This window comes from Pipistrellus hanaki (genome assembly GCF_964339955.1).
Source record: "Pipistrellus hanaki genome assembly, chromosome: 7".
Classification (NCBI taxonomy): Eukaryota; Metazoa; Chordata; class Mammalia; order Chiroptera; family Vespertilionidae; genus Pipistrellus; species Pipistrellus hanaki.
Window position 1 is genome coordinate 11,168,593 of NC_140509.1, and position 25,650 is coordinate 11,194,242.

At 42.8% G+C, this 25,650-nt stretch overlaps 1 protein-coding gene across 1 annotated transcript in view; it reads left to right on the forward strand.

Moving 5' to 3' along the window:
• Window positions 1-24,863, forward strand: part of LOC311625777 (adenylate cyclase type 10-like) — a gene marked incomplete at its 5' end in the record, with an annotated part of 40,341 nt that extends 15,478 nt beyond the window's left edge. Inside the window, 26 exon segments of the mRNA XM_084890367.1 lie at window positions 412-428; window positions 431-487; window positions 615-804; window positions 1,292-1,347; window positions 2,057-2,210; window positions 2,372-2,561; window positions 4,147-4,233; window positions 5,636-5,785; window positions 5,789-5,907; window positions 6,373-6,509; window positions 7,160-7,288; window positions 12,251-12,356; window positions 15,838-16,039; window positions 16,598-16,723; window positions 18,107-18,279; window positions 18,861-19,014; window positions 21,272-21,476; window positions 21,770-21,866; window positions 22,440-22,545; window positions 22,548-22,577; window positions 22,791-22,904; window positions 23,334-23,341; window positions 23,343-23,523; window positions 23,527-23,529; window positions 24,025-24,238; window positions 24,741-24,863. Coding sequence (XP_084746493.1) covers window positions 412-428; window positions 431-487; window positions 615-804; window positions 1,292-1,347; window positions 2,057-2,210; window positions 2,372-2,561; window positions 4,147-4,233; window positions 5,636-5,785; window positions 5,789-5,907; window positions 6,373-6,509; window positions 7,160-7,288; window positions 12,251-12,356; window positions 15,838-16,039; window positions 16,598-16,723; window positions 18,107-18,279; window positions 18,861-19,014; window positions 21,272-21,476; window positions 21,770-21,866; window positions 22,440-22,545; window positions 22,548-22,577; window positions 22,791-22,904; window positions 23,334-23,341; window positions 23,343-23,523; window positions 23,527-23,529; window positions 24,025-24,238; window positions 24,741-24,838 — 3,103 coding nt within the window. The 3' untranslated portion in view covers window positions 24,839-24,863.
• Window positions 24,864-25,650: the final 787 nt, after the last annotated feature.

The following is a 25,650-nucleotide window of genomic DNA, read 5'->3' on the forward strand; positions in this document are numbered from 1 at the left end:
TGAATCAACTTTTAGTTGTTGGTGGTGGTGGTGGTGGTCAAATGGGGCACAATATCTGCCTTATATACTTCATATGTTTGTTGTTAATTATCCCTTTAAGGATCAGACAAGGTAATCAATTTGAAAGAACTTCAAAAAGCATATATAAAGTATCTGACAGATATAAAGTATTTTAGCCATTTTACTAATAATTACTCTCAACTAAAACTCCTGGAGTAGGGGAAGCCATTCTGTTCCTTTTGGTTATTTCTCTAGTATTCATTATTTTGTACCCATCGTGTGATGTAGACTGACAGCAGCCTCTGCCTTTTTCATTCTGAGCTCTAAAACTAGTCTCTGGATCTGGGTAATGGCCAATCTAGTGCCTGACCTGGAGGCTTCTGACTGTGTTATTGCTTTTCTGATCCCCAGACTTGTTTCCATCAGTATCACAATGGGCCAGTATTCTGTGGCGTGGTTGGGGCAGTAGCAAGACATGAATATACAGGTAGAATAGGACACTGGACTGTTAGTTCTCTGAATTAGGGGGTAAAGATGGAGGAGGTGATCCAAAAATTCTGCATCCTTTTTTTTTTTTTTTCTTCATTTTTCTTTTTTCTGTCTCCTTGACACAGTTATTGGCCCGAAAGTGAGCCTTGTGGCCAAAATGATAACTACTTATCCAGGTTTGGTGTCTTGTGATGGGGTAACATATCTAAGATCCATGCTACCTGCTTACAACTTCAAGAAACTCCCAGAGAAAATGATGAAAAACATCTCCAATCCTGGGAGGACATATGAATATCTTGGCCATAGAAGATGTATGTGAGTGTCATTATTTAATGGTCCATTCCCATCTCTTTTATGGAATCAGGGCATAGGAGTAATCAGTGTTTGATTGTATGACATTGGAAAGAAATATGCTTCTAGTACCGACCTGCTGAAATAAGAGACATAAGAGAAGGGCTTTGTTCCTGAAATCCTTAGCTTTTATGTTGAGCTCTTCGCTAGTTCCTCAGTGAACTTGTTATCCAACAGGAAGAAAATAGCACTATGTCATTAATCTAGGTGTTATTTTTTCTTCCTGTACTTCATACTTCCCCGAACCTAGAACAATCAATAATACTTCTTTCTCCCTTCTGCCAGATTAAAAAAACAAACAAAAAAACCCTCTTTTTTACATAACTCTGTATTTCTTGAGTTATCTGAAAATATTTATGTGTGAGGACGATTTTTCCTCTATTAATTGGAGGTATATTATCTATCCCAATCTATTTTTAATAGACACATTTCCCTTTGTCTTTTGTCCTAGCATGTTTGGGGAGAGACATTTGATCAGAATGAGAAATAAAAATCACCCTTTGTTAGGTGAGTTTTCTTTTCTATCTTAAATTGTATATTTTTCAGTTATAGACGGTGATTATGATTTAAAATTTTTCAAGAGTAAATGCTTCTAAGATGTATCAGAAATAGAAAGCAGCCTTCTTAGTGCATTTATGTTCATTTTGAAGAGGACTTGCCATTTCTTTTCCATATTGAATGTTTAAATTCCAGGGGGAGGCCTATCACTTTGCCTGAGAAGTACCAACATTTAGTAAGATTCTGTGTAAGTCAGAGTTCAGCTTGAGATCTGACCAGCTTGTTGTGGCTCACTTTAGAAGGAAATTCTTCATCTTTAGACAGTGAAGATAGCCACTTACACTGTAAATTCTCTATCTCTATATGTCTTTTATCTGTATATATATTAGATAGTTCATTATCTTTACATAGCAGTGATGGACCTTTATTAAAAATTGTTATTATAGAAATTTTTACAAAAAGCTACGACATATCCATGTGGTACTTAATTGTCCAGAATGTCATTACTTAGACTCTGGAGCAAACCACCACACCTAGCACACATCTGTAGAGGCCAAAGTTCATTTTCTGGGAAGATATGTGAAGCTTCACCAAAGAATGGGATTCTGCCAAGAATTCTGGGGAAGAAATGGCATTCTGAGACTTAACTTTGCAAAATAATTTAAGTTGAGTCTACTAAAAAGCACAGGAGTGTTAGGTGTTCCCTGTCTCTCTACAGACCGGGAGAAAGAACTAGAAGCCTTCCAAATGGCACAGAAGGGATGTTTGCACCAGAAGAAGGGACACGCAGTTCTGTATGAAGGTGGAAAGGGCTATGGGAAAAGTCAGCTGTTGGCTGAAATATACTTTCTGGCTCAGAAGGAAGAATACAGGTGAAGACATCTGCTTTCTGGCCTGACGTGTGCTTCTCTTGGGGCTCCTTTCTTTTGTTGGTGAGACTCTTGTGTCATTGATTTCGCATCCTTGGGCTGATAGAGTGAGTAACGTCTCCATGGGTCAATGGCCTTCCTGTGACCATAGTAACATTCCCCAGGGTGTTGTCCCTGAAGCTGAAGGAAGCAGATTCCAAGCAACGCTTCTATGCCATCCAGACCCTCATGGCCATCTTCTTTGAGATTGATACATGCCCAGCCTTTTACCGGCAAGAGTGCCTACATAAACAGTTTTGTGGGAAAGTGGAGGAACCACTTCACTGCCTTTTTAATGACCTCTTCTTTGTAAAGGTAAGGAATGCAGTGGCTTTCTGAATTGAATTACTGATGTTATATATATATATACTAGAGGCCCAGTACATGAATTCATGCACCAGTGGGGTCCCTTGGCCTGGCCTGCTCTCTTGCATCCCACAAGGGTTCCCAGATTGCGAGAGGGCATAGGCCAGGCTGAGGGACCATACTGGTGCATGCTTGGGGCTGGGGAGGGGTGCAGGAGGTTGGCCAGCCAGGGAGGGACTGCAGGAGGGTTCCAGGGTGTGTCTGGCCCATCTGGCTCAATCCTGATTGGCCAGACCCCAGCAGCAAGCTAACCTACTGGTTGGAACATCTGCCCTCTGGTGGTCAATGCATGTCATAGCAACTGGTCAGTCAGTTGACTGTCTGCCCCCTGGTGGTCACTGCACATCATAGCAAGCAGTTGAGAGATTTTAGCATATCATTAGCATATTATGCTTTGATTGGTTGAATGGCCAACTAGACAACCAGACACTTAGCATATTAGGCTTTTATTATATTGGATATGGGCTAAGAACACATAGTTAGCAATGGTAGAGGCGAGGTTTGAAACCCTTTTGACAGCAAAACCCAGACTTTCTCCTTTTTAAGGAGAGTAAATTCTAAGATTGATTCTGACACTTGCTAGTTGTATGTCCTGGCACAAATCATTTAGCCTCGCTGAGCTTCAGTTTTTTCACCTGTGAAAATGAGTTCAGTACTTATAGGGTTTTTGCATGGATTTTAAAGGAGATGTTATATAAGAGGTTGCATTGTAAATGTGAAAGGGCTAAATCCATCAAGATGATCCTGACTGGTTGAGCATTTCCAGCAATTGCCTCCATGTCTTCTCTAGTGAGTTTGCAAGTGTTGCTCTTTAAGCCTGTCTTTCTTTTCCCTGGCCATGAAGGATGTCACCTGAACCAGCATCTAAATCTCAAAGGCTTCCAGTGGTCCAGAGTGCACAAGGTACCCAATAGAGAGTAGGCTAAGAATACTCTGGTCCACAATTCCATTTTTCATCCTTCATCATTTTTTCTAATCTACCCAGCCTGTAAGGAATTATATTTAATGGAAAATAGAGAAAACTAAAATCTGTTCAATCCTTCAGCATAGCCCTGTCTTAAGACAGGCCTTGTCTAGAGCTCTGGCTATGGCCCTGCCAAAGTGGTTAAGGAGTAGCCCCACTTTGGTCCTCAGGTCCATGGTGACTAATGTGCCTTGGCCTTGCACAGGAAACAATGTTAGGTGATGTCTGTTGCAGTTGTTTCTGACAAGTCTCATGCACACATTCAACCTGGTATACTTGGAATAAGTGGGGTACTGGAGCTGTCCAAAGTGACATTGCTAGTCCAGTCTGTCATTTATTCCTTAGTCATGACCCTGTAAGAGTTTGCCAGAGTTTGGTATGGAAAGGATCTCTCTTTCTCTCTCTAACTACCAATGTACCCTCTGATGTTTGTAACACTATGCCCAATACTGTACAAGTAAACCCATTCTCACTCAAAATAGAATAAATTTCTATTCCCTTTTGAGAATCTGTATATTTTTATTAGATTGCCATTTTGAATGCTAATAGATGAGTAATTTTTCTGCTCAGTTTCCCTTATCCTTAGAAGTTTCACACATGGGTGACCTGGCCAGACAAAAGAAGATTCAAGAGTGTTTTTTTCAAGTGCTACAGGAGGTGGGTGCTTTTGCTACATACCATTAACTCCTAATATGTGGAGATGGCCTATGCTCATTTTAATCTAGCCACCTCACACCTTGATTTAGGCATTTCTTGGCCTGCCTATTTGTTGATATCTTCATTGTATCTATTTTTAACCCTGAATTCATCATTTAGCACAGAATACAACAAAGGTCTTTGCTTTTTTCTGATCCTGTTTCTTTTCTTTATTTACTTTTATCCTGTTTCTTAATGAAATTTTAACAGTTTGGTTTAAAACAGTGGGTTGTAAATGCAGGTGGATAGCTATTAAAAATACAGATACTTAGACGACCCTCCCCACCCCCCATTCATAATTACAGAATCTATAAGAGCAGAATGGTGATATAGCCATTCTGGAAAGCAATCTAGAAGTAACAAGTCAAATTTTAAGAACATGCCTTCTCTAGACCAGGGGTCTTCAAACTACGGCCCGCGGGCCACATGCGGCCCGCAGAGGAGTCTGATCCGGCCCGCCAGGTTTTTTGGGCAGTGAGCACAGCCGAGGTGTTACAGTAGGAATTAGTAGTTCATATAGTCCGGCCCTCCAGCTCTCTGAGGGACCGTGATCTGGCCCCCACTTTAAAAAGTTTGAGGACCCCTGCTAGACCCAGAAATTCCACTCCTGGATTTATATCTCAATGAGTCTGTTTATTGCATTGTTTGTTTGGAGAGGCTAAGGAGACGTTGGCATGAGCAGTAGATGAACACCGTGGACTATATTGTGGAAGTTAGAAGTAAGGGAAGAGATCTTAAAAACAGTCCTTAATAAAGAGAAACAGTGAGTCTGTACTGTAGTGCCATTTATATAAAAACAATGTTCTTGACAAAACAACTATGCACATTTACAAGAACAACATACAAATGGCTAAATGATAAACACATTAAAATGCTTACATGTGGCAGTGGGGAATGTGGGCACTTCTTTAATTGGGAAATGTGGATTAAACCAAATACATTTTTTAAAAGTCTACATGAGTGGGGCCTGGAAATTGGTAGTTTTAGCAAGCATTCCCAGGAAATTCTGATTTGCAGCCTGGTTTGGAAATGACTGGTTTAAAGAATTATGAATTCCCTTTGCTCAAGGAAATATTTGAAAGCTTTAGGTTTCATTTGGAGAATATTTTATGCTTATTTTTTTGTTGGAGTATTTTTTTGTCCAAAGAAACTCAGTACATTTCTTTAGAATTTAGATATACAGGCTATATTTTGTATTTATAAAGTAAAATACTACCTAGACTTAGGTTATATTTTACTTTGAAAACTCCAGGTTGTATTGACATTTTATTTAAATTATTGATGAGAAATTCATGATAGATTTGCAAGTGAAGGTGACTTAGTTTCTAATCAGTTGTCATTGTCTTTTTGCTGTTATTTCCAGGCAGTGAGGGAAACACCACTGATTTTTCTCATAGATGAGGCTCAGCTTATGGATGCAGCTTCCTGGGAGTTTTTGGGAACATTACTCTCCAGTGTGCCCATCATCATGGTGATGACATTGATGCCTACCTCCACCCTCTGTGGTGGGGCCTAGCATCTCCTGCAGAGCCCTCAGGCTATGCTGAAGCCCATTTCGAAGTTAGCAGCAAACTCACTATTGAAAATGGCATGTTGGGAACTAGGGGAAGTGAGCATCCCCCAAGAGCTGCAGATGTGAGTGGCTAGGACTATCTGGGCACTTCATTAAGGGAGGAATGGCATTAGTAACCATGGTGACCCAAGACTAGATATGAGGGTAGACAGTCCTAGTAAGCCAGTAAGAGGCTACTTCCCTGGGCTATCCACCAGGTTTTCACAGGACAGATAGGACTCGGATGGCTTGCTAAATGTGTCAATTATACGTGGTCAGGCCAGTTTCTGCCAGGCCATTTAACAAAGGAACATTAGTTCATTTTAATATCAATAGGAACAAAATAGTAAAAAAAGAAGTTACTGCCGATATAACTTTCAAAGCCAATCAGAATTTTGTTTACATTTCTGGGTTGCTGCTTCCCTCTGTTATTGTATATTGAGAGCTGATTTCAACAAAAGAAGTATTCCTATTATGAAATACCCTTATACGTGGCTCTCTTCAAGTGGGCATTTTTAGTTAGCAATCCTGTACTTACCTTTCTACAGCTACCTTCTTCGCAGGTGCTTGGGAAACCCCCTGTACTGTAAGGTTCTATGTCAGGACCTTCTCTATAAGGACATATTACTCTTTCATGACCTAAAAAAGGGAGAGGAGGAGAACAGCAAGTGGGAGACCCTCTCAGGTAAGCTGAGCGCCCCAGGGTTCTAACCTTATCCAGCTGCATCTCCCAGCCCTTATAAGGTACATGCCTATTCTCTGCTGTCACTATAGGTAAGATTAGGCCTCCCTAGCTAAGTGAGTTATACAAATAATATGAAACTATGGTGAAAATACTAAATACCTGCCTCAGATAACTTGAGTCAATCTAGCAGCACAGGAGGTGAGAATAGGAAAAATGGGGCCTATAAGCATGACAGTCCACTAGAGAGGATTTCTAAACATGAGAGTTACGTAGAGAATTGCACATTACATAGAGAAGTATGACTTGAGGAGTTGCATGGGAAATGGGAGAAAGGAGGAAGGTAGGAGAGGAGGAAAGGAAGAATGTGTAGATCTAGAAAGACATCTTAGAATTGTGATAATAGAAGAAGGGCTATTGGCAGGTAAACAGGAAGAGTGAGAATGTCAGATACCACATGGTGCAGAAAATGTTAGTTTCTAAGAGAAAAGTAGAGAGCAGGCAGGATGGGTGGGGTAAACCACTTAAAACGTGATATGCCCATTCATCTTCATCCTTTCAGTTTCTTGACTAAATTCTTGCATTGTTGTGCCTTTAAAACTGCAGTCACTGAGCATGGTGCTTTCCTCAGTCATAGTGTTCTTTCCCTACAGTCAATATCATGAAATTCACACTTTATAGTATTTCTCCTGTCAGCTCTAAAGAAGACCAGAAATTGTATGTCTGCACAGTCAAGGATGAGGTGAACTTGGATACAGTGCTTCTCCCACCATTGTTAAAAGGCATGTTCCTCAAAAGACTCAAGTGAACCAGTAACAGGTGTCATTGCAAGTATTAATAGTAATTTTGTGGATGACTGGATATAGTTCTCTTATTAGCATGCTATTGGGTCGGCAACTACGTAATTGCGGATTTTTAAAAGAAAAACAATTTTTTCATGGAACTAAATAACTTTATTCTGTAATGTATTGCCCATTTTGATCAATGACCTTTTGCCATCTTTCAGGCAGCATCATAATCCCACATTCAAAAAACTTCTGGTTTTTATTAGCAAAAAACTGAATCAGGTACGATTTGACATCATCATCATTATTGAAATTTTTACCATTCAAGGAGTTTTGTAAAGAACGAAACAAAAAGTAATCAGATGGTGCAAGGTCAGGACTATATGGTGGATGTGGCAAAACATCCCAACCAAGCTCCATTAATTTTTGCCGAGTGACCAAAGATGTGTGTGGCCTTGCATTGTCATGATGGAATACAACACTTTTTCGATTTGTCAATTCGGGCCGCTTTTCTTCAACTGCATTGTTTAATTTCGTTAGTTGTTCAATGTAGACATCAGAATTGATCATTCGGTTGGGTGGTAAGAGTTCAAAGTGGACAATTCCTTTGTAATCCCACCAAACTGATAACAAAACCTTCTTTTGATGAATATCAGCTTTTGATGTTGTTTGAGTTGGTTCACCTGGCCTGCTCCACGATCTTTTCCGCTTGATATTGTTGTAAACAACCCATTTTTCATCGCCAGTTATCAGTCGTTTTAAAAATGGATCATTTTCATTACGTTTCTTTAGCAAATCGCAGCTGCTAATGCGTTGCGTTAACTGTGATTTTTTCAGTTCGTGAGGAACCCATGTATCGAGTTTTTGAACATAGCCAAGTTGTTTTAAGTGATTTTCAGTGCATGTATATGATACATGAAGCTTCTCTGCAATCTCACGTGTTGTACTGTGACAGTCCGAATTGATTATTGCTTTGATTAGGGCGTCATCAACTTCAACTGGACGACCAGAGCGTTTTTCATCTTTGAGTGAAAAATCACCAGAACGAAATTTGGCAAACCAATTTTGACACTGCCGTTCTTTTAAGGCTTCGTCACCATAAACAGCACATAACTTTTTATGAGCTTGCGATGCGTTTTTCCCTTTGCGGAAATAAATAGCAAAATATGACGAAAATGTTCCTTTTGATTTTCCATTTTTCAACAAACGCCAAACGAAAACTACAAAACAGATCAAAAAACTTTTTTTACTGATTAACAGCTGAATAGCCAACTATCAAATAACAAAATGTGTTTTACATTTGTACTACGTCTGCAAACCTAAAAATTCAACTGAAGCCATATATGTGTGAAACCCGCAATTACTTAGTTGCCGACCAATAGTTTCATTTATTGATTGGTTGATTGATTGATTGATTGATTGATTATGGTATCACATAATTGTCCTCATTCCCCGATTCCCATGCTAGTTTCATTTTAAAAAAATATTTTTATTGATTTCATAGAGGAAAGGAGAGGGGAAGAGAGATAGAAACATCAATGATGAGAGAGAATCACTGATTGGCTGCCTCCTGCATACCTCCCACTGGGGATCGAGCCCAGGACCTCCTGGTTCATAGGTTGAATCTTAACCACTGATTCACACCAGCCAGGCACTAGTTTTATTTTCTTTAGAAAGAAAGAAAGAAAGAAGGAAGGAAGGAAGGAAGGAAGGAAGGAAGGAAGGAAGGAAGGAAGGAAGGAAGGAAGGAAGGAAGGAAGGAAGGAAGGAACGAACCTGCCTTCCAGAAAGAAGTTCTGACACTACCTGAAGAACTCTTTAAATAATTGTAATGCTACTGGAGTAATAGTGTACTTAAGTGACCCCATTGTTTTCTTTGCAGCTGACAACCTGAGAATAAGTTTTATTATTATTATTATTATATTTTATTGATTTTTTACAGAAGAAGAGAAAGGAATAGAGAGTTGGAAACATCGATGAGAGAGAAACATCGGTCAGCTGCCTCCTGCACACCCCTTACTGAGGATGTGCCCACAACCAAGGTACATGCCCTTGACCAGAATTGAACCTGGGACCTTTCAGTCTGCAAACCGACGTTCTATCCACTGAGCCAAACCGGTTTCAGCGAGAACGTTGTTTTAGTTGTTTAATAAAAGCATGTCCTGAGTTTCTCTTTGTGCATATTCCTGTGCTGGAGGAAACAATGAGCAAGGGAGAAAATGCTGCTGAAATTTAAGAAACTCTGGTGCTAGTAAAGAGACAGTGGTACACACATAGGAGTTTAATAAAAAGAGTGCAAAGTAAGTTTATAATGACTTATAAGATAAAGAATTAGGTAGGCATAATTAGACAGGATGTTTTTCTTTTTAGAGATGAGTTTTTCTTTTAATATTCAAGTATTTAGTGGGCAGTATACTATATGTAGCCCTCTGGAGGGATATGATAATGAATAAACATACCTTCAAGTCAAGGATGGTCTTGCTGAGAATATGATACATACATATGAAATAACATGGTAGTTAAGAGCCAGGACTCTGGAGTAAAAAAAATCTGAGTACTGTTGGCTCCTCCACTGACTGGCTGTGGAACCTTAGATAAATTAATTGACTTATGTAAGTCTTAGTCTTCTCATCACTTAAATGACGGTAATGATAGCTCCTACCTACTTCATGGGGTTAGTTAAGGATCAAATGAAATAAATCAATGTACATTATAAATATTCAATAAATGTCCACTTTTATAAGCTATTCTGGAGGTTTTTAAGTCCATGTAGACAGTTTATACTCCTATTGCTATGATAGGCCACACTTGGCAATGGCTTTACCAAGATAGAAGGACCGAGCCAGGAAGTACAGCATGCTAACAGAACAGCTCCAAGTGGTTTTCTTCAGTGGGAGTCCTCACAGCAGTTTCCACTGCTACCCCCTGGAGCCCCAAAGAATAGCTTAGGTGTGATGGAATGAGATCACGATGGATGGGTGCATATAAGCCCCATGCCCCAGCTAAGAACTGGTCTCTCTTATAACAGCTCTGTATGCATAACTTTCAGGCCCTGCAAGGGACTTGATCTGTTAAAATATTTACTGCCCCAAGGAAGCCCAAAGCTGTGGTTTAACCCTGGTGTTTATAGCCTCTTCAGTTTTCTTAATCCAAATTCAGCTTCCAATCAGGGGTCATTAATGATAGATCCTCCCTTCCCCCAACTGGTAGGCTGAGTATGATTACCTAGAAATACCTGAGTACCTAAGCAGGTACCTTATATGGACTATACATTGAACCACCAATCAACACCTGCCAAATACCCTAAGCCCTTGTTCCTATATGACCACACATTAAGCCACCAGTCAGCGCATGCCAAGTACACTAAGCCTTCATTCCTTCCCATTCCTCCCCTCAAAAAATGTGTTCACCTCCTGATTGATTTCCTCATTCTGGTGCCAAAACCTGGAATTACAGGCTTTATTGGGGGAAAGAACCTGCTGGGCTGTCTCCCAAGGGGAGAACATTGACACGTGCAGAGGTGAACATGCCTTTTGAGGGGAGGAATGGGAAGGAATGGGGGCTTAGTGTACTCGGCATGCTGATTGGTGGCTTAATGCATGGTCCATATGGGAACAGGGCTTAGGGTATTTGGCAGGTGTTGGTTGGTGGCTCAATGTATAGTCCATATAAGGTGCCTGGTTAGGTACTCAGGTATTTCCAGGCCACAAGTTACATCATACTCTGCCCACCAGTTGGGGGAAGGGAGGATCTATCAATTTTTAGTGTAAGCAGCATTTCCTGGTAATTCGGATGCCATTTTGTCAGGATCCTGGGAAAGTGCTAGGAAGTTAACCCAAGGTCAGCACTGTCCACAGAGAAGGGAAAAAGATTTGTTAGCTCATAAGATAAAATTAATAGTTTAGTCTGCAAAGCCTTGGTCTAAATTAGGGGTAGGGAACTTTTTTCTGCCATGGCCATTTGTATATTTATAACATTATTTGTAGGCTATACAAAATGTCCAACTTAAAAACTAGCCTACTACCCAATTATTTTGCAGGCCTTATACAATCCTTGGCCTAACATTCCCCTGATCTAAATGAAAGGCTAAAGCTATATTGTGAAAGGCTACATAAATTATAAAAAGTATTTAAAAAGGAGGCCTAGCTCATTTGGCTCAGTGGATAGAGCATCGGCCTACAGACTGAAGGGTCCCAGGTTTGATTCTGGTCAAGGGTACATACCGAGTTTGCAGGCTCGATCCCTAGTAGGGGATGTGCAGGAGGCAGCTGATCAATGATTCTCTCATGTTTCTATCTCTCTCCCTTTCTCTCTGAAATCAATAAAAAATATATTTTTAAAAAGTATTTAAAAAGGAGATTGACATGATTATATTTTACTTTAAGTGTATAACTCTGCCAATACCTAATGTTTTTGGGAATAAGAATGAGGGGAAGTTGCAGATGTTCAAAAGAGGGTAGTATAGCGGTCCAGGTAAAAATTACTTTTTATACTAAAAATTTTTAGGAGGAAACATATGCAGGAACATTTAGAAGAAGGATAAGTGGGCAACCAGTTGGTTGTGAGGGAAAGAAAAAAGTTTAGAATTATTCCAAGATTTTTGGCTTGGTGACTTACTGGTTCAAAACAACTGCTTTAATATATGGATCATAATATGGAGAGATTTACTCTAATGCTGAGAGTTAATTAGCATCTGTATAATTATTAGAGTTCTGGGACCAGTTAGACTTGGAGCATAGCCACTTAAAGAAGGTTGCAGTAGTTCCCCAAAGCCTGTAACCCTTCTACCACATCTCAGGTAAGTGTTCATGTTTTTTTGTTTTAACATTTTCAGTTCATTTATCTTACAGGACATCCTATTTCATTGCCAGCAGCAATTAGAAAGTCTTTTCTTCATCCGTGTGAAATCTACCTTCTGGCAACTTCACGCATTTGTCAGAGTTGTGTCTTCTTCTATAGTTGAAAACAGCCATCAAGATCCAACCAATCTTCTCTCTACTTTGATGGAAGAAAAGTTGGTATTGGCAGGGGAGAGGGATATGAAAGAGATGGTGACGTATTGGAGGTAAAGGACCAAAATGAAGGATTGGATCTATGATCCTAATACCTCTTCTAGCTGTAACATCTGGTGACTGTGAAGGTAGGCCAATAACCTGGAGAAATTGGTCATTGACTGATGCAGTCTATGAGCATTTGTACTTTTGCACTTTCTGAGGGGCAGAGGACAATAACAGTGAGTATCCTAGTCTGATATTGTGATGAGATTATGCTATCATCACATTTCCTATGTGGTCTTGGTTTTGAAGAGTTCAGTTTCAGTTTTGGATTAGACAGCCTGATCAATCTATATGAGAAAGGCTCCAGACCTTCCCAGCACAGTCAAACCCAGAAGAGGCCTCTGTGCATGGCACGCAGGTCCTGCACAGATCGAGAGGGTGCTGCTCACACAGGCTGTGAGGTGAAGGTGCATTGCATAGTGCTGCCGAACTCCAGTTTCTTAGTTACTTTATCCTTACCTGACATTATTTGACTTCAGAAAGCTGGTACTTTTATTTAACACAAGTCCTCTCTACAGCAGTTCTCTTAGACATCTTCTTTTTCAATCCCACCACTCATGCTTCCAAGCCCTAACCCTAATATGTAACACTAGAGGCCTGGTGCACGAATTAGTACACCAGTGAGGTCCCTCGGCCTGGCCTCCAGGATCAGGCCAAAACTAGCTCTCTAACATCCCCTGAGGGGTCCCAGATTGTGAGAGGGCATAGTCCATGCTGAGGGACCCCACTGGTGCACGGTTGGGGCCAGGGAGGGACACGGGAGGTTGGCCAGACAGGAGGGACTGTGGGAGGGCACCAGGGCGTGTCCAGCCTTTCTTGCTCAGTCCCCATCAGCTGGATCCCCACAGCAAGCTAACCTACCAGTCAGAGCATCTGCCCCCTGGTGGTCAGCGCACATCATAGCTACTCGTTGACCAGTCGACTCTCTGCCCCTGGTGGTCAGTGCACGTCATAGCAAGCAATTGAGAGGCCTTAGCATATCATTAGCATATTATGCTTTAATTAGTTGAACAGCCAACCGGTAGACTGGGCACTTAGCATATTAGGCTTTTATTATATAGGATGTCAACATCATTACCAGTGTATTCCCAGTCTTTGCTTTTTTACCTTGGAGAAGGCGAATATAAAGGAAGAGTCAAATCTGGAGGATAGAAGCTGTTGAAGGCCAACTAAGTAAGGTTGAAAACTTGTTGGCCACTAAGACTCTAGTGGACTGTGGCATCATGTGCTCTTGTGATTTTCTCATTAGGTCTTATGTTTTATGGTTCACTCTGCTGTGTCCATAAACCCAATCATCACATTTTTAGGAATTCCTATTATTAGAAGTATCCATCAGCCAAAACCGGTTTGGCTCAGTGGTAGAGCGTTGGTCTGTGGACTGAAAGGTCCCGGGTTTGATTCTGGTCAAGGGCATGTACCTGGGTTGCAGGCACATCCCCAGTAGGGGGTGTGCAAGAGGCAGCTGATCAATGATTCTCTCTCATCGATGTTTCTAACTCTCTATTCCTCTCTCTTCTTCTCTGTAAAAAAATCAATAAAATATATTTTAAAAAAAAGAAGTATCCATCAAACCATTCTGTATTTCTTTATTTACCAATAGTGAGTACCTCCTGGGAATTAAGAACTGGTTTGGAAGGTTTAAGAACTAAAGGAGTTACTATTTGAATTACAAATCGTTGCCTTTGAGAAATTTGCAATCAATTATCCTAATCTTGTGTGCAGGCAAATATTTAACCTAAACTTATTATTATAATGGGGAGGGTGTGGAAATTATGTCTTGAACTAAGCTGCAGAGGAAATTCTCCTTTTTTAAAATACTAAGTGGCCTCCATCTCCTTCCACTTATCAGAATGTTCACAAGCCTTCAAAGCCCTCCTCAATGCCCACTTTTTTCAATCATTCCGTCTCAGAAACACCTGATCTTTTTTGAACTCATGGTACCTGTGGAAAGTGCACTGGACTAGTAGTCAGAGAGGTGAGCTCTAGTTTGGGTTTACCCAGTAGTTTTGAGTCCCTATATAAGTCACTTAAGCTCTCTCAATCTCAGTTTCTTCATCTGCAAAACGGTGGTAACTTTTGCCTGCTGGAATGACAGGGTTATCCTACCTTATAAAAGAGTAATATGCAAATTAGCCATCCCTCTGCTCAAGCCATACCCACCAGCCATGCTCACCAGCCAATCAGTGCAAGCATGTAAATTAGCCCCAGCCAAGATAGCTGCAGCCACAGAGAGCAGTTGAGAGAGGCTTGGGTTTCTCTGGCAATGGAAGCCAAGCTTTCCACACACCCTGGCTGGCCTAGGCCTCCACTCAAGGCTACAAAGTTTCAATTGTAGAAGGTAAATAAATTCCAGATACCAGGGCCTCCACTTGGGTCGCCAGGGGACATGGCTGGCCTGCAAACTACTATAGGCCTCTCACCCAGGCCACCCCACACCCCAAAGGAATCCCAACCCTGATCTGGGACACCCTTCAGGGCAAACCAGCTGGCCCCCACCCATGAACCAGGCCTCTATCCTATCTAATAAAAGAGTAGTATGGAGATTGACCATCACTCCAACACACAAGCTGGCTGCCCCCATTTGGTCAAAGATCCTGCCCCTATGTGGATACAAAATGGCCACCACAAGATGGCCAGCAGGGAAGAGGGCAGTTGGGAGGCACCAGGCCTGTAAGGGAGGGCAGTTCAGAGGGACCAGGTCTGCAAGGGAGGGCAGTTGGAGGTGATCAACCCTGCAGGGGAGGGCAGTTAGGGGTGGCCAGGCAGGCAGAGGAGGGAAGTTGGGGGCAAACAGGCTGGCAGGGGAGCAGTTAGACATCAATCAGGCTGGCATGGGAGTAGTTAGGGGGTGATCAGACTGGCAGGCAGAAGCAGTTAGGGGCAATCAGGAAGGCAGGCAGGCAAGAAGTTGGGATCCAGCAGTCCTGGATTGTGAAAGGGATGTCCGACTGCCCATTTAGACCCAATCCCAGCAGTCTAAACAGGCAGTTTAACATCCCTTGAGATGTCCCACATTGGAGAGGGTGCAGGCTGGGCTGAGGGACACCCCCCTACCCTGTGCACAAATTTCATGCACTGGGCCTCTAGTTGCAAGATAAGATGATGGTGATATATAAGATAAATTCAGATGTGCTGTGACAAAGTTCAGATACCTAAGAGATAAATGTACCATTACGTATTGCTTTCTATCAGTTGTGTTTATATTTAACACATTGTTAATTTACTCTTCAGGTGTGGTCATTTCTCCATTTAGTTTGTGAGGTATTAATAGATTGGCTTTAGGTTTTTTAAAAATCTGTAATAGGACTTTGCCATTATAGATTAAGCCCCTGACTTTTAAAAACTTACAGAGTGATGGAGGAAAAGGATAGACAGAATTAATGAGTTATAAGGAAAGCTTCCTGGGAAAAGTGGCTCAGAGTCCTGGTAATGCCTAATAGCAGTGGCTGCACCTGGCCACTCTCATTTCTACATCCTCTCTCCACAAAGGTCAGAGGAAGAGTTCCTGGATGGAATGAGCAGGAAGCTGGCTCAGGCCATCCCTGAGAAGACCTGTCGCTGTGAGGAAATCCTGAAGTTCGTGCTCTCGCCCCTCGCCCAGCACTGCCTGGTCATCGGAGAAAACACCTGTGCATTTTATTACCTGCTGGAGGCTGCCGCCACCTCCTTGGACCTGTCAGATAACTACATGGTGGGAAAGCTTTGCTTTCTGAGATGAGCCCTTTTACTTGGGGGATTCGATTGGATTTCTTACTATTGTATTAAGTTACCTGGAAAGAAAGTGGGAGCGAGAAAAGACCTGGAAAGGGTTTAGGACAGTGGTCGGCAAACCGCACTCAAGAGCCACATGTGGCTCTTTGGCCCCTTGAGTGTGGCTCTTCCACAAAATACCATGTGTGGGCACACGTACAGTGCAATTGAAACTTTGTGGCCCACGCTCAGAAGTCGGTTTTCAGCCTGGGTGAGTCTATTTTGAAGAAGTGGCATTAGAACACTCAAGGGGCCAAAGAGCCGTGGTTTGCCAACTACTGGTTTAGGAGAAAACGTGAGTGGGAATGTGGGACTGAAAGAACACCAAGCTGCCGGCCCTGCCCCTGCCCGGCTGTGCGCAGTTCAGCTCCCAATTCTAACTCAAAATCCAACCTGATTGAAGTGCATATCTTGACCCTCCTCACATCCTTCCTCCAGTCTTTACTCTAGCATCATCTGAATCCTAATCCAGTTCCTCCATCCCTTGTCGGGTTTGGAGGCCTTCTTTTATTTGAGGAAGGCAAGCAGTCTTCTGGGCCAGCCCTCTGCATTTCCGTTTTTGAAAAAGCACAAGGTGAAGATCTGTCAGTTTAAGGAGGCCACTTTCTGCAGTCTTCGGTCAGAGGTGAGAGCAGAGGTGACCTTGAAGTGTGGGTTATTTCTCCTTGATGGTTACCTTATTATTTCTTTTAAAATCCCTTTGATTTTTGGGGGGTGTGTTTGTGTATGTGCAGTTATAAATGTGATAATATGATAAAAGGTCTACAAATTCAAAACCTGAAAATATATAATATGTAAAAAATGAAACAACCTTCATATGCCACCCCCAGCATAGTTAATAATCTGGCTATATACACAGTCATATCATTATTATTTTGTTATTTTAAAAATAGAATCATATTCCTCATTCTCTTCTGTAGCTGACTTTTATTCTTAATAGTGAAGATTGAACATATTTGTGTGTTGGTATACATCTAATCACAGTTGTAGCTGCCAAGTTTTTCCCTGTATGCGTATATCAAAGTTTACTTACCCATTCCATTCTTCAGGTGCACTATGGTGAATATTCTTGGAAATAGCTCTTCTTTTGTGAGAATGTTTCTGTAAAAGACATTTTCAGAGGTGGAAATACGTAGTGAGAGAGAAGATATGATTTTACATTTAGTAAATATATTGCCAAATTGTTCACCAAAAATATATCAATTAGAGTTTTTTTATACTTCTTTACAGCCTTACCAACATCAGATACTATTAGTCTTTTAAAAACTTGCTAATACATTGGTACATTATTTTTACGAGTTTATTAGTCATTGATTTTTCTGTGAATTGCCTAGTAATGGGGTGTAATAAAACTGTGATGTATAACTGAAAGTTGCTAAGAAAGTAGATCTCAAAAGTTCTCATCACAAGAAAAAGAAGATGTGTGGTGATGGACATTAATTTATTTTGACAATTATTTTGTAGTATATCCATATAATGAATCATGTACAACTGAAACTAATACAATGTTATATGCTGTTTAGATCTCAATAAAGAAAAAATCACATTGCCCACAGTAATATACTCAATAAAGCTAGAAGAAAAAAACAACATTCAGTTGAAAATCTCCCCAACCCTGTCACTTAGCCATTTTGTCCCTTCCCGAGTGCCTCTTCTCCAGTGTTATGTATGTTTATATGTAAGGTCATATTTCAGGTGCTTCCCACAGCATCTGAATCCATGCCCAAATGACAATCCCACCTCAGTCTAACAGCATCACTTTCTAAACCAGAACCTTCCTCTACTGCTCACTGACAATGTGGGGGTACTCTCTCCTTTGTTTGCTCATGGCCCTACTAGTGCTTGGTAGGGTAGCCAGGCTCTGCTCCAATTCAACGCACTCACTCAAGCACCTCATTGGCCCTAAGTGCACATCCCAAAATAAAAGAGCCAGCGTGTTATATCAGGAACCTTATCCAGAGTGCTCTTCCCACATGTGCGTTACTGTTTCTTATTTTCCCACTTCTAGGTCTGTTTCAACATGGGACAGATCACCTTGGCCAAAAAACTGGTGAGGCAAGCTCTCCGACTGCTGAAAAAGAATTTCCCGTGGACCTGGTTTGGAGTCCTTTTCCAAACATTCCTGGAAAAATATTGGCATCCCTGTTCCTTGAGCCAGTCTGCAGACAACCCTAGTGAGAAGTGAGAAGCTGTCCATGTTTTGCTGGTCCCCTTTAGGGCCACAGAGAAACTGAAGCAGGATGCAGCCTAGACTTTTGCCATGTTGACCTCTGACTCCTTTTTTTTTAATCACATCACAAACAGTTCTAGTCCTGCCTTACTTCCCTAGCCAATTAGATGTAACAGAAGGAGGACTTCTGTTTTGGGAGTGTGATGTTATCCTGTCTCTTCCAAACAGTAAAGATAGGTGTGTGTGTACATTCATGGGTATACAGATATGTAACTAGGTAGCAATTTAATATTTGTCTGATATAAAAATTGCTACCTAGTTATTGAGCTATAATCATTAAAAGAAATATAGTTAATCAAAATAGCAAATCAAAGAGTAAACCTTTATTTAAAAACTTCGCTGAACTTTTCTTGGTCAAGAGGGATGAGTTAAAAAGGTCTAAGAGGTTAGAAGTAGTTGGATCCCAGAAACATTTCTGAGTTTGGAAGTCTGTAGCTGGCCTTGGATGGGTAGACTTGAGTTTCTTATGGGGCGGGATAGCTGGGCGCTGGTGAAGAATAAGGCATGCTAACTACCCTGGGCTTCACAACAGGAAGAAGTTGTCAGTCCTGCAGCAGCAGGTGCAGTGCCTCTCGCTGCTCTGGCAGCTCTATAACCTGGAGGCCACTGCCAGCAGCCGCAGGTTTGCCGGCCTGGCCATGCTGATGCAGAAGAATTCAGCCAAGGAGTTTGCAAATGAAGCCCAGGTAAACCAGTCCTGGCTTTACCTCCAGACCCACTCGGAAACCTAAACTGCTAGGGAGACAGACGCTGCCACGTTCCTGGGATTTGCCTGTTCCACAATCACCCACATCTAATAGGATGCCACTGATCATGGGTTAGAGCGTGGTTTCTCAACTTACAGTTTATAGATGGGTTTTCCAGGCATGAAGCTGCCTGTGAACTCGCTGAGCTGAATGTAAAACTGTGTGTGTGTGTTCACAAGAGCCTTTGGGGAGTGGTGGGAGATGGGGAAGGGGTCATAGCTTTCATCAGATTCTCCAAGAAGTTAATGATCTTAAAAAAAAAAAAAAGGATTTAAACTGTTAACTTAGGAAAAAGAAGGAAGAGAAATATGTCTTCCTAATTTTAGCGCCCCTCCCCCCCCCCCAATCCATTTGTTCAACCAATATTTGATGAATACCTATTAGGTCCTGGCGCTGATCTTGGTTCCAGGGAAATAGATCATAGAAAAGTGGAATAAATGATAGTTAGGTGATAATAAATGCCATGGAGAAAAAATAAGTGGAGGCAGGGGGACCTGGGGTTCTAGGAGTGGTGGGTGCAGTTTTAAATAAGGTAGCCAGGGAAAACCTCACTGAGCAGCTAACATTTGGGCGAATATCTGAAGAAGGCGAGAAAGTAAACCGCATGGCTATCTGGGAGAAGAATGTAAGGCAGAGGGCACAGTGAATGCATTAGGCATGCCTTTGTGTTTGAGGAACGGTGAGGAGGCCAGTGTGACTGGAGGGGACGGAGGGAAGGAGAGAGAGGAAAGAGATGAGTCAGAGGGAGGGGTGGGTGGCAGATCCACTGTAGTGGTTTCAGCCTTTATTGTAAAGAAGATGGGAATCCGCCGAAACCAGTTTGGCTCAGTGGATAGAGCCTGCGGACTGAAAGGTCCAGGGTTCAATTCTGATCAAGGGCACATACCTTGGTTGCGGGCACTTCCCCAGTGCGGGGTGTGCAAGAGGCAGCTGATTAAATGTTTCTCTCTCATCGATGTTTCTAACTCTCTATCCCTCTCTCTTCCTCTCTGTAAAAAAATCAATAAAATATATATTTTAAAAAAAGAAGAAGATGGGAATCCTTTGGTTCATATAAGAGGAATGACAGAATAATCTTATATTTTAATATATAATCTTATATTTTAATAAGATTATTCTGGCTGCCATATTGAAAATAAACTGAAAGGGGCAAGAGAGGAAGCTGGGAGACCAGTTAGGAGGCTGTTACAATACCACAGGCAAGAGATGGTTGGCTTGGCTTGTGGTGGCAGAGGAAGTGGGGAGGAGTGGTATTCTGTGAAAAGAGAGCCAACGGGATTCACTCACAGATTAATTCCCGGATGTGAGAGACAAGTGTCAAGGATAACCAATGTGGACTTCCAGAGGGATAGAAATGCTCTTAATTGGGATGGGGAAGCCTGTAGAAGGAACAGATTTGGGGGAAGATTGGCTGCAAGGTTTTGGACAGATTTAATTTGAGCTGCCCATTAGACATCCAGGTGGAGATGTTGTGTAGGCAGTTGAATATACAATTGTTGGTTCATGAGAGAGGACTACGCTGGAAATAGAAATATGGAATCATCCATATATAAATGGTATTTAAAGCCATGAAATTCGGTGAGATCACCCAGAGAACAGAAAAGGTCCAAGGACTGAGTTAATAGCTCCAGTGTGAGGAGGTCAGAGTCATACAGAGAAACCAGCACAAGAACCTGAGAAACAGGAGGACAGCCGAGAGAGCGTGGTGTCCTGAAGACCTAGTGAAAACTGTTCTGAGAAGAGAGTCATCAACCATGTCAGATGTGCACATAGTTATACCAGGCACCTCGCAGCAATGCTGAAGAGCTCTAAAGAGCAAAAATCGGAAACCTTAATTAGAGACAACACAGATGAGGTTTGGCCAGTGTTCTAAAAGGGAAAGTCTGGGATTGGAGAAAAAGAAGAGGGGCAGGTTGAGAAAATGGGTTGTCTAAAGAACAGGCAGTGAGAATAAAAATCAATTAATATATAGGAGTATGTCTTCATAGCTGAAGTGGAGGTGAGTGGTAGGGATACCAGAAGTCCTGACCAAATGTGCAGCATGGCACCAGTATATGTGTGTGTGTGTGTGTGTGTGTGTGTGTGTGTGTGTGTGTATGTGTGTGCACGTGCACACACACATATATAAAGAGGGACGGAATGGAATATAGTGTAAATGTGCTATCAGAAAATTTTGCCCTACGCTGTTGCCCCACAGGTGGTCTCTACCTATGTGGCCCTCTCCCAGTTCTCCCAGAACGTGGGTGACAGGGAGAAGTGGCTGCACTGCGAACGAATGGCCATTCAGAAAAGCAGCCCATGTTGGTTCTCCAGAGAGGGGTTGTTGGCCACAGCGCAGCTCATGCAGACCTTGGCCTATACCAAGCTCTGTCTCGGCCACCTTGACGTCTCCATCAAGCTGGGTAATGGGGCTTGGGGATGGTGGGCCTGAGGCTTTAGAGCACATGTGTCAAACACAAGGCCCGCGGGCCAAATCCAGCCCGCCAGGCCTTGCAATGTGGCCCGCACCGCGCTGTCATCACTGCACTCCGCTGTCAGTTTATGACATTGTCAGTTTATGACTGTTCAGTAAACCATTCGGCCCGCGATTTAGGCTGGATTTTAGATTTTGGCCCCTTCTCTGATTGAGTTCGACACGAGTGCTTTAGAGAGACCAGACTCCCAGCCAGACCTGACAATACTCTTACCTCCTTAGGTTTCCAAGCTCATGAAATGTGCGGGCACCTCAGGAAACCAGCTCTGGAGAATCGGGTTCTCTCAGTTCTCTTCAGATCTGCATTTCTCAAGAAGAAGTATTAAGATCATTTTTTTTCTATTCATGCTTAAGAGGGAGGGTATGATCTCCCATAGAAGATGAGATGAGAAGAGACAGCTGTTCATTCCCACAGCTGTCTCTTCTCCTATTACTACAGGAAGCACTGTCTTAGGTGTGGGGGTCAGCAGTGGGAAGCATGGTCTGAGCTCCTTTTTTTAATAATTTCTTTCTTCATTTTATTTTTTTCCATGTTCATTTATCCCCCTTAACCTCTTCTACCTCCATCTACCCCCACTCCCCACTCCTGCAATCACCACACTGTTGTCTGTGTCCATGAGTTCTCGTGTCCTCCTCCCCCCGCCCCCCCCCCTTCCGTTAGAAGGATAGAGAATTGCAATAGTTCAAGACCCTGGAAACTGCCTTAGAGGCATTTTCCCACATGTTTTGATTAGAGAGAGCGCTGGTCCCAGGTACAGATGCTCTCTGTTCAAATGGAGCTGTGGGGAGGAGGTGCATGGGGTGCTAGGCTGCTTGGAAGGTGTAAGATCCCTCCTGTTTTGCATTGTGCTCCCACCCCCTAGCTGGTCCCAGTGGCTCTGTCTCTCGGCAGATTTGATCTGTGTGTCCATGTGCTGGACAGTCAGTGGGCGCTCATTTCCCAGGGTCATGATATCCTTGGCCTGGCCTGCTTCTATTCTGCTTGCTTAGATCTGCTGCTCTAAAAGGCAAATCCTGCGCATGGCTCTTCTGTACTCCTGAGGGATTTCAGACCTTAGATGGGTGGAGGTTGGGAACACAGGCAGTCATGAGCTGGCCCCTGGTGTGGCCTCTGCTCCCAGCTCCTGGCTCTGCAGAGGGGTGTCTGCCTTACGTATATCTCCTCCACTGTACCACACACCTTCAAAACCAGTTCCTACAGGGGCGACTTCTAGTACCCTGGCTACCTTCTCTGTCCACAGGATTGCTGTGCCGGCCCTTTGGAGAGTGTCTACGTTTCATTCGATACCATGAGCACAGCAGCGTGCTAACCTCTCAGAGCAATGTCATGCTGGGGCTCCACTCCTCTCTGGCCATGTGGTAATGTGTGGCACAGTCTTACTCCGGCTCTATGGGGAAGGGTAGAAATTTAAGGACACCACGAAGTCATTATTTCACATCTTTGACCCACTTCTATCCCCACCTCATTAGAAGAGGTCTTCTTTTCTTCTTTTTCCTCAACAGATCTAGGCTTATAATCTAGGTTGAGGCTTAAATTTGGGGTTACACGTAAGTGCTAGATAAGCCACAGCAAGGCTGAATATCAATAGTCTCCCCTTTAAGTCTTGCATTCAAATTGCATGTAAGAAAGTAACTTGTATGCAAATTAGTAACCTTGGCCACTTTCCAGTATCACAATTCTCACTATCAAGGAGGTCTCAGAGCCTTAAAAAAAGGACACCTCTGTGAAATAGCCATGGCCAGTGAGTGGGACAGAGCTCAGAGCTGCGATGTTTTTCCCTCCAGATTTGCCCAGCACTCAGTGGGACCTGTTTGAGTACCACTTCTCCAAGGCTCGCCAGTTGGTGAAAAGAACCAATGCCTCACTGTTTGGTTCGCATGGCTTTGTCAGGTTCCTAGAGTGTCATGTGGTGATGTTACAGAAAGTGCCCGGGGGTGTCTTCATGCATATTCCCCCAGAGACTCCGAGTCAAGTCTAAAAGGTGCCTGTTCTCCACTGTCCTTCAACTAACAGTTAAGGTGTAGTTTGACCCTGTGATACTTTCTGTCACCTGCATCTGTCTCTTACTCTTCTCTTTGCTGCCTATCTCTTTTGTCCCCTGGAATCCTTTTTTCCCTAGAAAGTCTTTCTTCCTACCTCACGTACCCTCCCAGATATTCTTGCACGTAGGTCAGGGCTGAATCCCAAAGGCAGGAGAAACCTTTGCACAACTACTGCCCAACACCATTGAAACATTAACCATTAGCCCTTCTCCGTGGACCAGTTCTGGCAAGTGTAATTTGGCACATCTCCCTATAGCTCTGCCTTCTGCATCTAAGACATTCTGGTTCCTCTGTTCAAACCAACTTTCTGTGCCTACTTGTTCCTCCAGCCTGAGTGAGTGTGCTGAGTTGGGGCTGTTGTAAGAGCTGATAGAGTGGGGTGGAGGAAGGGAAAGTGCTAATCCCTGAGTTAATGGATCCTTCTTTTCTTTCAGTACTTTAAGGAGTTTTTCTCTCGATGTGTGACCTGCCCTGTCTATCACCGGTGGGTCTCTGAGCTGAAAGCCTCTGTAATGAGATATGGAAAGAGAGAAGTCATGTCCTTGACTAACTTCATCAGGCCTTTGGACACCTGCTTGATCAGGATTTGGATAGAGGGAGAATTCCTGGAGGAAAACAAATCCTTTGATGGAAATTTAGCAATGCAGAGTAAGCATTCCTTCCTTGAACCCTTGTCTGAGAGACACAAAGAACAGTCTCCTATTTCTACTCACAAGCAGCCAAAGGCTTCGCCTCCAAAATAAGAAGGGACACACAGGTGTAAGGAGTTAGTCCTTGTTCCAGAGGTAATTACTATCTTCTCACGAGTCCTGGGCCCAGCCTGGACCCATTGCTACGTAGTGTAAGAGCCTCTCCCAGGCTTTTGCTTCAGCATCTGGAATCCTTAAGTGTAGGAAGTTCCTCCTCGGTCCCAGCTTACACAAGATTGTTCCCTTGAAGGTCACTAAGGGAGAATGTAGGCCTTAGAAATCACAGTGCAATGTCTGTGAAGGTAAACGGTATGATATAGACAAGAAAAAGAGGGAAAGGAATATAGTATCTTGCCTCAGGGCCCAGCAAATTGTCTCCTTTTTACAGGGTCATGAGTTAAGTCTGTATTTGCTGAGAATATTCTTTGTGTTTGTGATCTTCTTTATGTTCCTGGTTCCAGGGTTTGACAGAGTGACTGATACTAAGGAGAACAGGGATAAAGAAGAAATTCAAGAATATAATATTAAAACAACAAAAAATCATCTGAAGGGATCATGATTCTCTTATTGTATATAATACAAAGAAATGCCTCAAGTTCTTCTTTTTAAGATACTGTATATTTTAAAATATACTGTATATTTTAATAAAAGCCTGTGTTTCTGGCCCTCACTGGTTTGTCTCAGTGGATAGAGCATCAGCCTACAATTGAAGGATCCTGGGTTCAATTCTGGTCAAGGCATGAGCCTGGGTTGCCCACTCAATCCCTAGTGGGGGGTATGTAGGAGGCAGCCAATCAATGATTCTCTCTCATCATTGATGTTTCTATTTCTCTTCCTCTCCCATCCTCTCTGAAATCAATAAAAATATATGTCTATATAATAAAAGGGTAATATGCTAATTAGACTAGGTCAACTGACCATCTTCCAGACATCTGACTTCCTTCTAGATGAAGCCATCGTGGTGGGGGCCTAGGCAGAGGCAGTTAGGGGTGATCAGGCCATCAGGGGAGGGCAGTTAGGGGCAATCAGGCAGGCAGAGGCAGGGTGGAGATCAAGCCTGCAGGGGAGGGGAGTTGGAGGCAACCAGGCCGGCAGGGGAGGGCAGTTGGGGGCAAGATCAGATCAGCAGGGGAGGCCATTGGGGGCGAGATGAGGCCTCCAGGAGAGGGCAATTAGGGGCAATCAGGCAGGCAGGCAGAGAGGTTAGGGATGATCAGGCAGAAAGGCAGGTGAGCAGTTAGGAGCCAGTGGTCCCAGATTTGTGAGAGCAATGTCCCTCAAGGGGTTTCCAGTTAGAGAGGGTGCAGGCTGAGATGAGGGACAAAATTTGTGCACTGGGCTACTAGTATCTACACTAATAAAAGAGAAAGA